The sequence below is a fragment of the Poromitra crassiceps genome, assembly GCF_964638095.1.
Source record: "Poromitra crassiceps genome assembly, chromosome: 7".
In the NCBI taxonomy this organism is placed as follows: Eukaryota; Metazoa; Chordata; class Actinopteri; order Beryciformes; family Melamphaidae; genus Poromitra; species Poromitra crassiceps.
Genome location: NC_139628.1, coordinates 60,134,388 through 60,149,846, shown reverse-complemented (window position 1 = coordinate 60,149,846; position 15,459 = coordinate 60,134,388). Strand labels below are relative to the sequence as shown.

Below are 15,459 nucleotides of genomic sequence, written 5' to 3'. Positions count from 1 at the left end.
AAACGGAGGCTGCGGTGCCATTGCCACCTCTTCCGTCACTGATAGGTACTCGTAGTAATGATAAATAATTTGTTTTGACCTGGCTGGACGACCAGAAGGGCGGGGTTTGATTCAGATGGGCGGGGTTTGATTCAGATGGGCGGGGTTTGATTCAGATGGGCGGGGTTAGATTCAGATGGGCGGGGTTTGCGAGATCGGGACCATGATTCTACAGTAGCAACGTGAGTTTTCAGTCAAACAACACAACACAAAACTGACTTTTTACATGTGAAGGTCTGATCTTGCTGTATTGTGCTGCTTAGGAAAGTACTGTATTATGTTTCTTACAGTAATATATATATATACATATATATACATATATATATATATATATATATATATATATATATACATATATATATATATATATATATATATACATATATATATATATATTATACACAACATAAATCTGATTAGATCAAGAGCCACACCTCAATACCTTCCCACATATCGCCGCTTTCGGGCGTAAACCTTGTATCTCCAAAAAAAAGCAAATTTTCACAAGAAAGCAAAAGCATTGCTATTTGAACATGGTGTAATAGTAATAACAACATTAATAACCAGTAATATAACATGGTGTAATAGTAATAACAACATTAATAAGCAGTAATATAACATCTCCCGCTAGTCCAAAGCACCTGAAACTTCCACAGGTCATTTGTGGGTACGGAATACTAAATGGAAACTAAATCCATTTATGGATTGGGGGGGTGGAGAAGGAAGACAATGGACCGAATTTGGAGATACTACAAGGTTCCCGCCCGACAGCGGCGATATGGTGCGGGTCAGATAGATCCTATGCCTGTGCCCCAGAAAGCCCGTGGTTTTGACCGTGGGCAGACAGCTGCTGACCCAGAGCAACTGAGAAGCTATAGAAAGAGTTCCGCCCGACTGTACACCAGACACCATATCGCTTCCCTGCCAGCCATGTTGAAGATTGCACTAGCACACGCTAGCTGCTGGTGTAGGCTTACTCTGTATACCATGATCGTCCGGCTGGTAACCCGAGGCTCATTACCCTTAAATAAACACTGGATAATTGTTGTGAGCAGATGCCAGCCTTGAACCAGAACATGATCACCTTTAGATCAGACGGACAGACAGAAACAGGCCAGCAGCGATCGATGGTGGAGACCAAATGGAAGGAGACCCAATGAGAGATGCATCTTCATCGAACAACAAAAAAGGGATGGACGATATTGGATTTTTTTGCAAATATCCGATATGCCGATATGACTCTTTTTGCCGATTGTCGTTACAGATACTGTTATTTGTGTATATTTTTCCCCATCTAATTTGAGAGAACATCAAGTCTCCTGTAGTGGAATGAACACATTATTATGCCTATCCTCTTATGATGATGGCCCACTGGCAGATGCAGACATAAATACAATGCTTTTCAAAATGTACACATTCACTGGACCAAATAAGAAAATGACTTCAACTTAGGTTATGTAAAACATGCCATGTTTTTTTTTTTATAAGCATCAAGCATTTGTGCATAATTAAAGCGTCATTTTATGGGCGTGTCATATCAGCAAATGTCCGTTTCGGGCCGATGGCGACATTTCATTTGAAAGCCTTTATGCTGATATCATCATGCATCCCCCCCCCCCTCTCCCCCCAAAAAACCATTAGTGAGAGCGGTCAGACACAAACAGAGCCAAGAGTGACGCACCTCTGATTTAGTCAGACTCGTCCCAACGACGATGCACAATGATGATGATATGATGACATGAGGCACAATTTACTATTGCAGAACCTTAATTAGGTCTGCACACACACACACACACACACACACACGCACACACACACACACACGCACACACACACACACACACACACACAGAAGCTCATTCTCCGTTGGGACAATTTGCACACACACGCTTCATATCCGCCCCCGCTACCCCCCCTGTTCCCCTCCCCTCGCCCCACGATGTATGTAGCACACCCAATGCTTTAATAAGGATCTTCTCACTAATGACTAGTATTATTATTGGAATGTAACCTCTTTTCTATTTAAGGACGAGAGCAGGCACCACTTCCCCCCCCCCCACCCGCTTTCCCTATTCAAACTGTAGAGGAGAACAGTGGCTAAGACAATGCTGCTTGATGACATCATTGCAATGCAGGGCGTTATAAGATCCCCGATAATAATAATAATTGATTTTCAACCCCTTTTTCCCTCGACTGGATTTGACACGCTTTTCAAATAATCACCTGATATTCTGCACTCAACACGGATTTTGGTGGATTTAACTTGCCAGCCGTTTGAATAGACACCTCAAGTAAAGCATATAGCATTCCATATTGCATTCCAGCCCTGGCCAGCGTAGGTACGTGTGTTGCTTGAGCAGATTAGGATTAACAAATTAGAAATAATACAACTCAGATCAGCTTTACTGGACACCACCTCCTTTATGTACCAACACTGTTTGAATGGCAAATGTCCATATTGGACTCCTGCCATGCTGAATACACATCATCTGAATATGGACATAAAAGTGGTCAAGATTAAATTGGAAATATTACTCATATTAGCCATATTACTCAGTTATTGTCAGTTAGAATGCTGCAAACTGCTCTGATTGGAAGGCGTTTAACAATTGTTCAGCGAGGGGGGCCAATCAAGACCGAGTCCAACTGTGAAGTGTTGACTGGACTGCATTGTAAACCAGCAAAATTATCTCACGTCATTGGTAGACCTTGTTTTAAGAAAAGTAGGATTCTAGCAGAGACCAACTAACTTGTTAAGATGTTTTTTTTTTGCAGTGTAGTGCCAGAGTGTCCCCAGAGCACATTTAAAAAGTGCGTTGCGTCATGATTGAAATGGCTGTCTGTGCTCTCTAAATAGCTAGCTGTCACAATCTGAAGAAGCTAAACGTTGCTCTCTAAATAGCTAGCTGTCACAATCTGAAGAAGCTAAACGTTGCTCTCTAAATAGCTAGCTGTCACAATCTGAAGAAGCTAAACGTTGCTCTCTAAATAGCTAGCTGTCACAATCTGAAGAAGCTAAACGTTGCTCTCTAAATAGCTAGCTGTCACAATCTGCAGAAGCTAAACGTTGCTCTCTAAATAGCTAGCTGTCACAATCTGCAGAAGCTAAACGTTGCTCTCTAAATAGCTAGCTGTCACAATCTGCAGAAGCTAAACGTTGCTTGGCAACAGAGAGAGCTGGGGAAGCTAATGACGTGCGGTCATTTCAGTGCGAGTAGCGACGTGTGCTCAGCCTCGTGGCTCGGGGGTTGTGACTGTGAGATCATTCAGGGTAGCGGGGTGGAAAAAGTGATTAGTCAGGGTGACGTGTAACCGAGAGGTCACACGTTCGATCCCCCACCGCAGCCACTGTGTGTCTGTCTGTCTGTGGGCATTTTATTATCATTCTTTTTTGTCTGAGTGACCTGAGCAAGATATTGAGGCCGTGCCCGCTCACTCATTTTCAAATCAGTCTGGATGAGCGTCCGATAAATCAACTCTAAATGTCACGCATCATCTCGGTGGCCCGGTCGTTCTGCCCACTTCACCAGCGGGTCGTGTTAAAGGAGAGGAAGCGCTTCAGATGCAGGTTCAGCTCACAAAGCCATTAATGAGCTCCCACAAATCACTCATAAAGAGTGCTTTAAACTGCCCCCAAGTAGTCAGCTCCCCCAGTAAACTGTAGTACTTTAACGCATGATGTTTCATATACAGTAAGGACACACTGGTCTCCTTGTTCTTTTTCTTTCTTTCTTTCTTTCTTTCTTTCTTTCTTTTCTTTCTTTCTTTCTTTCTTTTCTTTCCCTCCCATCGCTGTGTTTTTGCTTTTGTTAGCCTGACCTCATTTCGCTTTCCCCGAGGGCATCAAACGCAGGGTTTGGAGAGCACAGCATGCCAGAGATGAATGAGAGGAGAGGATGAGGAGAGGATGAGGAGGGGAGGAGGGGAGAGGATGGATGGATGGGATGAAAAGCACTATTGTGATGGTGAATAGAGCGAAGCAGCAGAGAGTTTGTGTAAAGGCAGCTTAAGTGAAGTCTCCACATCCTCCTTAAAACCCGCGTTGACGTCACGGGCGGGCGAGAGCTTGAGGGACAGCGTGAGGCTGTACAGTGTCTCCCCACATCCACACCTGCTATCTTCATATGCTACAATCCTCATGTCCTCCTAGCGCCACACTTGCTTCAGTCTGCTCCACCAACATGTCATGTACTTGACGGTGAAAAGCAATTGCCAGCATTGGATATTTCGATACAGTTTTACAGCCTGGAAATGACATCAAAGCCATATTTGAGAGGACACATTGTATCTTTAGATGATCTGTTGTTGTTTGTGTTGTCTGCAGTGCCGTAAAGCAAGTTGTCAGAATTCAGTGAATTTATGATAGCAGGAGAACACGTGGGTCTGTAGGGTTTGATAGCAGGAGAACACGTGGGTCTGTAGGGTTTGATAGCAGGAGAACACGTGGGTCTGTAGGGTTTGATAGCAGGAGAACACGTGGGTCTGTAGGGTTTGATAGCAGGAGAACATGTGGGTCTGTAGGGTTTGATAGCAGGAGAACACGTGGGTCTGTAGGGTTTGATAGCAGGAGAACACGTGGGTCTGTAGGGTTTGATAGCAGGAGAACACGTGGGTCTGTAGGGGGTTTGATAGCAGGAGAACATGTGGGTCTGTAGGGGGTTTGATAGCAGGAGAACACGTGGGTCTGTAGGGGGTTTGATAGCAGGAGAACACGTGGGTCTGTAGGGGGTTTGATAGCAGGAGAACACGTGGGTCTGTAGGGTTTGATAGCAGGAGAACACGTGGGTCTGTAGGGTTTGATAGCAGGAGAACACGTGGGTCTGTAGGGGGTTTGATAGCAGGAGAACACGTGGGTCTGTAGGGGGTTTGATAGCAGGAGAACACGTGGGTCTGTAGGGTTTGATAGCAGGAGAACACGTGGGTCTGTAGGGGGTTTGATAGCAGGAGAACATGTGGGTCTGTAGGGGGTTTGATAGCAGGAGAACACGTGGGTCTGTAGGGGGTTTGATAGCAGGAGAACACGTGGGTCTGTAGGGGGTTTGATAGCAGGAGAACACGTGGGTCTGTAGGGTTTGATAGCAGGAGAACACGTGGGTCTGTAGGGTTTGATAGCAGGAGAACACGTGGGTCTGTAGGGTTTGATAGCAGGAGAACACGTGGGTCTGTAGGGGGTTTGATAGCAGGAGAACACGTGGGTCTGTAGGGGGTTTGATAGCAGGAGAACACGTGGGTCTGTAGGGTTTGATAGCAGGAGAACACGTGGGTCTGTAGGGTTTGATAGCAGGAGAACACGTGGGTCTGTAGGGGGTTTGATAGCAGGAGAACACGTGGGTCTGTAGGGTTTGATAGCAGGAGAACACGTGGGTCTGTAGGGTTTGATAGCAGGAGAACACGTGGGTCTGTAGGGTTTGATAGCAGGAGAACACGTGGGTCTGTAGGGTTTGATAGCAGGAGAACATGTGGGTCTGTAGGGTTTGATAGCAGGAGAACACGTGGGTCTGTAGGGTTTGATAGCAGGAGAACACGTGGGTCTGTAGGGTTTGATAGCAGGAGAACACGTGGGTCTGTAGGGTTTGATAGCAGGAGAACACGTGGGTCTGTAGGGTTTGATAGCAGGAGAACATGTGGGTCTGTAGGGGGTTTGATAGCAGGAGAACACGTGGGTCTGTAGGGTTTGATAGCAGGAGAACACGTGGGTCTGTAGGGTTTGATAGCAGGAGAACATGTGGGTCTGTAGGGTTTGATAGCAGGAGAACACGTGGGTCTGTAGGGTTTGATAGCAGGAGAACACGTGGGTCTGTAGGGTTTGATAGCAGGAGAACACGTGGGTCTGTAGGGTTTGATAGCAGGAGAACACGTGGGTCTGTAGGGTTTGATAGCAGGAGAACACGTGGGTCTGTAGGGTTTGATAGCAGGAGAACACGTGGGTCTGTAGGGTTTGATAGCAGGAGAACACGTGGGTCTGTAGGGGGTTTGATAGCAGGAGAACATGTGGGTCTGTAGGGTTTGATAGCAGGAGAACACGTGGGTCTGTAGGGTTTGATAGCAGGAGAACACGTGGGTCTGTAGGGTTTGATAGCAGGAGAACACGTGGGTCTGTAGGGTTTGATAGCAGGAGAACACGTGGGTCTGTAGGGTTTGATAGCAGGAGAACACGTGGGTCTGTAGGGTTTGATAGCAGGAGAACACGTGGGTCTGTAGGGGGTTTGATAGCAGGAGAACATGTGGGTCTGTAGGGTTTGATAGCAGGAGAACACGTGGGTCTGTAGGGTTTGATAGCAGGAGAACACGTGGGTCTGTAGGGTTTGATAGCAGGAGAACACGTGGGTCTGTAGGGTTTGATAGCAGGAGAACACGTGGGTCTGTAGGGTTTGATAGCAGGAGAACACGTGGGTCTGTAGGGTTTGATAGCAGGAGAACACGTGGGTCTGTAGGGTTTGATAGCAGGAGAACACGTGGGTCTGTAGGGGGTTTGATAGCAGGAGAACATGTGGGTCTGTAGGGTTTGATAGCAGGAGAACACGTGGGTCTGTAGGGTTTGATAGCAGGAGAACACGTGGGTCTGTAGGGTTTGATAGCAGGAGAACACGTGGGTCTGTAGGGTTTGATAGCAGGAGAACACGTGGGTCTGTAGGGTTTGATAGCAGGAGAACATGTGGGTCTGTAGGGTTTGATAGCAGGAGAACATGTGGGTCTGTAGGGGGTTTGATAGCAGGAGAACACGTGGGTCTGTAGGGGGTTTGATAGCAGGAGAACATGTGGGTCTGTAGGGGGTTTGATAGCAGGAGAACACGTGGGTCTGTAGGGGGTTTGATAGCAGGAGAACACGTGGGTCTGTAGGGTTTGATAGCAGGAGAACACGTGGGTCTGTAGGGGGTTTGATAGCAGGAGAACACGTGGGTCTGTAGGGTTTGATAGCAGGAGAACACGTGGGTCTGGAGGGGGTTTTCGTTTGCGCTTACGTTGATTGTTAATTCCCACATCTGTGGCGTTGAGGCGTGGACTTATCCTTTGCAGCGTGGCCGATTCGTGACCACCGTCCTATCAGGGAGGCATCTGCCAATCAGGAAGCTCCACAGAGCCCCATCCCACAAACCACTCTGCAGTTTGAACCAATCAGAACTCTTCTTATTGCCCAGTTGATGGGCAATTAAAGGGGGTCGTTACTTCTTCTACCATGTTCAACGCTTTATTTATTGATGGTTTATTAAATGACGTGTCTATTATTTATGTGAATACCTGCCTTCTTGTGGAATTATCCGACTTGTTTTGTTGTGTTTCCGACGTGGACGCATGTGAAATCCATATTTGTATGTTTGAAGCTATGAATTCCCTCTATATGTATTTGACATTTCAATCTACCACATGTTGTGGGATATTCAGAGATGGTGGCTGAGGTGAGAATGCACAAGAACACTCCATGTACTGTGTTTTCTGCACTCAATAAAGGTTGCTGCATATTGCTTATCAACTCTACCTAGTGCCTGTTTATTGCTTGTGTGTATGTTTATATCATTTCCACTCAGAGAGACTGACAAATATACAAACAGGGAGCAGGGTGACACGGTTTTGGGGGAAAATAAATAATAAGAATAAGAATAATAACAATAATAATGTAATTGGAATTATTTTGGCTGATATTGCAATTGCGAACTGATTTTCTATATCAGAGGGAATGATAATTGTTACATCATTATTCTAATTTTAATTGAAAAACACTCAAATGGTAAATGGTAAATAGACTGCATTTATATAGCGCTTTTATCCAAAGCGATTTACAATGTGCCTACATTCACCCATTCACACACTGAAGGCAGCCAGCTGCCACGCAGGGTGCTGGCACAGCCATCGGGAGCAATTTGGGGTTCAGTGTCTTGCCCAAGGAGACGTCGAGATGTGAACTGGAGGATGATATATAATATAATATATACATATATTTATTATATAATAATATAATATGATAATATAATATGATGTGTAGCAGGCCAGGACATCTCTGCAGCACAACAATATAATAAATATATACAATATATATTTATTATAGAATATCATAATATGAACTCATACCTTTCATTGCTAGGTGTATCAAGTACTCTTGGTAAGTCAATCTAAATCTAGCGCTCTGAAACTAGTTTCAAGCATTTGCAGGATATCCTTTTGACCCTGGCCGAGCCTTTGGGGGATTGTAATGTGGTTTGAATGTGGACCCCCTCTGGGTGCTGCTCCAGTTCAGATTGTAATGTGGTTTGAATGTGGACCCCCTCTGGGTGCTGCTCCAGTTCCGACAGGCAGGTGGGTGGCTTCTTCAATAGAGTGCCGGGTACCACAGGAATTCAGAGCACTCAATCATATTAGTCTCAGCGTGATGAATTCAGAGCACTCAATCATATTAGACTCAGTGTGATGAATCCAGAGCACTCAGTCATATTAGACTCAGTGTGATGAATCCAGAGCACTCAATCATATTAGACTCAGCGTGATGAATCCAGAGCACTCAATCATATTAGACTCAGTGTGATGAATCCAGAGCACTCAGTCATATTAGACTCAGCATGATGAATCCAGAGCACTCAATCATATTAGACTCAGTGTGATGAATCCAGAGCACTCAGTCATATTAGACTCAGCATGATGAATCCAGAGCACTCAATCATATTAGACTCAGCGTGATGAATCCAGAGCACTCAGTCATATTAGACTCAGCATGATGAATCCAGAGCACTCAATCATATTAGACTCAGCATGATGAATCCAGAGCACTCAGTCATATTAGACTCAGCATGATGAATCCAGAGCACTCAATCATATTAGACTCAGCGTGATGAATCCAGAGCACTCAATCATATTAGACTCAGTGTGATGAATCCAGAGCACTCAGTCATATTAGACTCAGTGTGATGAATCCAGAGCACTCAATCATATTAGACTCAGCGTGATGAATCCAGAGCACTCAATCATATTAGACTCAGTGTGATGAATCCAGAGCACTCAGTCATATTAGACTCAGTGTGATGAATCCAGAGCACTCAATCATATTAGATTCAGTGTGATGAATCCAGAGCACTCAGTCATATTAGTCTCAGCATGATGAATCCAGAGCACTCAATCATATTAGACTCAGCATGATGAATCCAGAGCACTCAATCATATTAGACTCAGTGTGATGAATCCAGAGCACTCAATCATATTAGACTCAGTGTGATGAATCCAGAGCACTCAATCATATTAGACTCAGTGTGATGAATCCAGAGCACTCAATCATATTAGACTCAGTGTGATGAATCCAGAGCACTCAATCATATTAGACTCAGTGTGATGAATCCAGAGCACTCAATCATATTAGACTCAGCGTGATGAATCCAGAGCACTCAATCATATTAGACTCAGCGTGATGAGAAATGTACGTCTGAGACAAACACGTGCATGTCCACGTTTCATCTCAGGGGTCCCAGTGTTTTTAGCACAGTTTTTAGCACAGTTCAAACATGATAGGAGGTATCACACATTCTTCACATTTATTTTGTCATATTTAGTCAGAATGCTCCTACACTTGTAACCCATCCTCTGCTGTTTTTTTTTTTTTTTTTTTTTTTACTTTTTGTTGTTCCCCACACAAACATGTTGGAATGAATGTGTGTGTGTGCAGCTATAGTGCCAAGCTGCATGGTTATTACTGTACTGTTAAAGGCAGCATCTCCCCTAAAACACGTATCTATTCTAGACTACCGCTAGTCTAGTTTGGTTTTTTATACACCCCTTTATTGCAGTCAACTCTCAAAGGTCATTACCATCATACATACAACATCTATATATAGAGCCCGACCGATACTGGATTTCGCTCACTCGCGATCATTGACATGCCCTTAATGTTCACAAACTACTTAGCTGCCTATATATGTCCAAACGGCCATATAAGGCCGACCTCTGGGTGTTGTTCAAAGTCATTCAGGGGTTGAAAAAAGTGTTGCACACTCTGGCTCCATATACATTTTTAGATGACGTTTCGGCCCTCTGTCTTTCTTCCAGATCAACAGAGAGAATAGAAAGGCATTCTGGGAAATGTTGGAAATCACAAATAACTACTAATGCACTGAACAGCACAAGGTGATGATAATTAACAGTACAAGGAGTATCAGAGGGTGGATTCCTCCCCCCTTTAATATCTATTTATTGTGACTGATTTGCATTGTGGGCATGTTTCTGCCTCATCAGCATATTTGCCTGTAGCCTGCTCTGTTGGGTTGAATGGCAGCCAGGAGCGGCGCTGCTGCCAGGTAGGTATTTAGGACAGGTGTGAACACATGACCTCTGACCTGTGAGCGTGTGATCCAGGCATCAAATGTCTAACTGCCATGCCTCTCTGCAGCGCGTGATGATGTTTAGACCATTTATGAGATATAACAACTACATTCCAAATACACAACATTACCATCTTTTTAGTGTTTGTGGACATTTTTTCCCGGCAAATAAGGTGTATTTTATTTTAAGGAAAAGAAAGCTCATTATTTGTGTAGAAATGGACATATGTTGGCGGCAGTAAAGGGAGTTGCAAGTATGGATCATTTTGTTTTGGGGGTTATGAGGCAAAACGGTTGAAAACCACCGAGGGCCAAACTTGGAGCTCAGGCAGAAACAATTTTCTGTCTGACTTAATGAGGATCCACAGCTCATCCGGCAGGTTCTGGCTTAATGGCTGCTGTTGGTAAATGAAAAGAAAACAACTTGTGCACACTGGAGCCAGTAGCTAACCCTAACCCTAACCCACTGGAGCCAGTAGCTAACCCTAACCCTAACACACTGGAGCCAGTTCAGATGTCACACTGTATCAACCCACTCAGCAGAATAAAACGCTGGCATTTTAGGTGTCTGCAGACCAGGGATATGTAGAATGAAAATGTGAAACAAAACATCTGCAAAATATGTTTCTAAACATAAATGTGGTAAGTTACGTCTCTGCGATCTCAACGGAAATTTGAAAAACTTGCTGCCTTTTCAATGTTAATTTGGTTCACAAATGTTCATATTCTATATACCGTAAATTCCGGACTATAAGACGCACCGGTGTATAAGCCGCGGGACCAAAATTGACTATTTTTTTCTTCTATAAGCCGCACCGGTCTATAAGCCGCGGGTGTTTTGATGTTTAATTACCATATGAAAGGGTTCGTGCACAGAGAGGAATGTCGGGAAAGCGATGGCTGTTTGGGGAAGCTCCCATTTATTAACATTTCAACAAAACAAAACAAAAGTCAGGTCACTAATCCCCAGACAAAATCACACAACAATAGGCTATATGTGCAGCAAACCTGTAACCAGAGAAGTCAAGTCACTAATGCTCGTCTTCCTCTTCTTCCTGCGTACTGAAACCACCAAAGTCCTCATCTTCAGTGTCGGAAACGAACAGGTTCAGGGTGGCTTCGTCAACCACTCTCCTCTCTCCTTCATTGTCACTCAAAACCAACGAACTCCTCTTCATCTATAGCTGTGTTTCCATTACAGTTTTTCGCAAAAGAATTGCGATATTTCTACAACTTCGACAATGTACAATTGCGACTTGTAGGCGTTTCCATTGAAGTTGCGTTTGAGTGATTCCCCGTTGCAGCAGCTGCCACAGTGATTACGCACGGGGATCTGCCCCATATCCCGTCCCCTGCATGCTCAAATCCAACCAATGGTCAATGGAAATCCCAACATGAAGTTACAATGCATATAAACGAGCCTGATTATCAATTCAAAAGAAAATTAGTCGCAAAATGTTGCTGGCTGCGTGAATGCAGTCAGCGCGACAGGCAGAGGAAAAAAGGTAGCCTAATAGCCTACAACTGGTCCGATTTAGAGATGGAGGGGGGAAAAGGCTGATTTGGTTCTATAATTGCACCTGAAACGTGTGCAATGTATTAGCCTACTCACAGTCACTGTATTCACTTCAGACAGCACCACCGCACCAGTGTGTGCTTTTCATCCTCTCATCTCGCCGCTGTGCCAAATGCGCGCACACAGGCAGCCTGCTGTCACCATGGACCGATTTCTGCCATTAAACATTATCTAATTTGCCCGGCTACGCTTTTGCACAACACTCGTCTTTCTGCTAGGTAGCGTTGCTTCAAAGTTTTCCACTTGCTGCGGAGGTTTTGACACGGCTATCGAACCTTACTTACCAAACTTATTTTCCGCTCCTTTTCCAAGGGATAATATGGGTCACATGACGTGCAAATGCGAAAAATGTGTTTCCATTACACTTTTGCGATAAACTGCTATATCGACACGTCTGAAAAACCACCTCATGATCATCTACTGCTCGTTCTCATGCTGTCGAGAACGAGCAAAGCTTTTTTTTGGTGAAAGAATCCTCCAGGGCGCTTCTTGTTAACAGTCCGAGTGAGTGGCAGGTCGAACGTCAAAGGCACTTCATCCATATTTATGATCTGCTCCGGTTCGATGGAATATTCCTTGATCTTCCTTTGTGTGAATTCGCCGAAGTTTGTGATTTTCTCCTGGTAGTCGGGGGAGGGAGTTGATGGGCTTGTGGCCGTTTGCTTACCGTAATTACCATATGTAAGTGGTCACGCACAGAGGGGATTGTCGGGAAAGAGATGGCTGTTTGAGGAAGCTCCCATTTACCGTATTACCGTAACATTTCAACAAAACAACATAACACAACACCACCGTTGTTTATTTTTACAGTGCACACAGTGTCCGCGGTGTGGTGAAAAGAGGGCAAGAGAGGAAATTAAAACAGAAGTGGATTTATAGTTAGAAAGAGTGCTAAAAAAGAGAGATTTTTTTTTTTTTTTTTTTTTTTCTGAAAAAATCCATAGATAAGACGCACCGTTATATAAGCCGCAGGGGCCAAAAAACGGGAAAAAAGCCGCGGCTTATAGTCCGGAATTTACGGTAGCCGTGAATTGCAGAAAAGTACAATCCCGACATTTTATTCTGGGAACTGAAGGCTGACTGTATGTAAAAAAACAAGCTTTTTTTTTAAAACCATTTTCTTATTTATTCATTTATTTATTTATTTACCTTTGAAATCTGGTGAATATCCAATGATGCACATGTGTGCCAAGTGCCAACATCAGTAAATCTGTCAGTGAGCAACACGACCAATAGGAACTCAAAATGATGAGGATGTTTATATCTCTAATATTCAATATTTTGAATCGATTGTACTGATATCACTGATATCAATATCCTATTATTTGCTGCTGCATTTTGCCTCTTGAGGATCAGTTTTCCCTTTTTGTGAATTTCTCTCAATCAATAAATTGTGTCATTGATGTCATCGTCCCTCTGTCACTCGTCTACGCCTGCACTGATTTTTGCATTTACATTTTAGGCAATTAGTGAGTGCAAAAGCAGACTAGCTTTAAGTTCGTTGATCAGCAGCGTAACAAGCAGCCAACAGCAGGTAGTGCACGGGTGGAAGCCAGAGAGCTCAGACAGCAGATGTTATCTTACAATATTTACTGTATGAATAATAAAGACGAGGTTAGAGGTTTTTCATTTTTCATGTCTTTTACAAACGAGATGCCAGATGTTTTCTCCGTCGAGACACGTTTCATACGGCTATAGTAGATGAATCTAAGGAAATATTTAAAAATATTTTCAATCCGTTTTACTGGATTATGTGCTCATCTTTCACCCAACAACTTCAAATGTTTTCTCTCCATAGCTGGCCCCATATCTTATAGGAGAAACTTCAACATGAGCTTTTGGGCTGAGTTCGGCTTTCATGGTCTTTGATCTTATGCCGTGCCAAGTGGAAGAAAATAAAATACTAGGTCAAAAGAATAGCAGTATTTTACACAGTGCTATATTCATATATATATATATATATACATATATATATATATATATATATATATACCGTATATATATATATATATATATATATATATATATATATATATATATATATATATAGTATATTTTCACAGTGCTATATTTGGAATCCATACATTTTGAACTCTATGATCTATACCTTCCCTGCCTGCCTTTGTTTTCCATGCCTTTCTGTGGCTTGATGCACTGAATGACTGTTTTCATGTACAACGTGCATGTGTACATGTTGAACATGTACATCAACATCAACGTGTACATGTTGAACATGGAATGAGGCGATCACAGAGAGGACCTTGTTTGCCTGCATACATTTTGCCTGCAAAGGCAGTATGAGCAAAGCAGAATTTGGTCATAAATAAATAAATACATACATAAATAAATACATAAATAAATACATACATACATACAGTACATACTTACATACATACAGTACATACTTACATACAGTACATACAGTACATACATACATACATACATGCATGAGAAGGTATTAGGTGATATAGATGAGAGACGCATAGTATTACTGAAAAAATACAGCAATAATGCAAATGAGATCGCCCTCCCATGGCCAGGAACTGCACTGATACATACACATACGTGCACGCAGACACACACACTTGTGCATTAAAATGAAGATGAACAGCTAGCCGGAGAGCAGACATGGAGCAGCAGTTGGGAGCTGACAGCAAGAGACTTTTTCAGAAAGACAGATCACAAATCAAGAGAGCGCGTGAGAAGCACTGAAGTGCCTCATCATCTCTCAGGCTCTTGTGTTGTGTTGTGTTGTGTTGTGTTGTGTTGTGTTGTGTTGTGTTGTGTTGTGTAGCTCTGCAGAGACAGAAGCTAATCACACCCTATACAGTTTAATAGCAGATTTAAAAGGGGGTAAATGTGTGATGACGAGTCAGTAAATATTTGAAGGGATGACATGTCTGACAACCATGGGATATGAAGAATATCAACCTAGACTTGAAACAAAACATCTGCAAAATATGTTTCTATAAAACAGTTATGACAAACATAAATGACAAACTTGTCAACAGTTAATTTGAAAACGTTGCTGCCTTTCCAACGTTAAATGCAAATGAAACAACTTTGGTTAGCTATACGCAACTATAAGCAACTTTTAGGCAACAAAGCAACTTGGCTTATGGTTTGGGATCAAAGTGAAAGTAGAAACACGTGTCTCGCTCTGGAATCTACAGCTCCACCAATCACATCCCTACATTAGACACCAGCGACGTTCTTCAACATGAGTCATCAGACTCTATGAGGCCATTTACACCTGGCGCTAACATGCATTTTCTTTGATCAGATTGCAATCAGATTGTGTTTTATCACTTGAAATGCCAGGTGCCTAACCCTAACCCTAGTACAGGTGTAAACACCCCCAAAACGCATTGAAGAAGGATTGCAATCTGATCGGTCAACCACCTCCGGAGGTGGTCAGGGATGCATCACTTTAAAGGGAAATCAAACAGTGAATGTCACGTTTGACTGACATCTAAAGGCTGATCCATAACAAACCAAGACAAAACACAAGTCACAAGCTACTTGCAAAAGCACAATAGCATATTT

General features: G+C 43.2%; 1 protein-coding gene across 1 annotated transcript in view; it reads left to right on the top strand.

The window, feature by feature from the left end:
• LOC310779752 (E3 ubiquitin-protein ligase TRIM47-like) overlaps positions 1-14,728 on the top strand; it is a gene marked incomplete at its 3' end in the record, with an annotated part of 19,002 nt that extends 4,274 nt beyond the window's left edge. Inside the window, exon 4 of the mRNA XM_083640244.1 lies at positions 14,708-14,728. Coding sequence (XP_083496370.1) covers positions 14,708-14,728 — 21 coding nt within the window. The remainder of the gene's footprint in view (positions 1-14,707) is intronic.
• Positions 14,729-15,459: the final 731 nt, after the last annotated feature.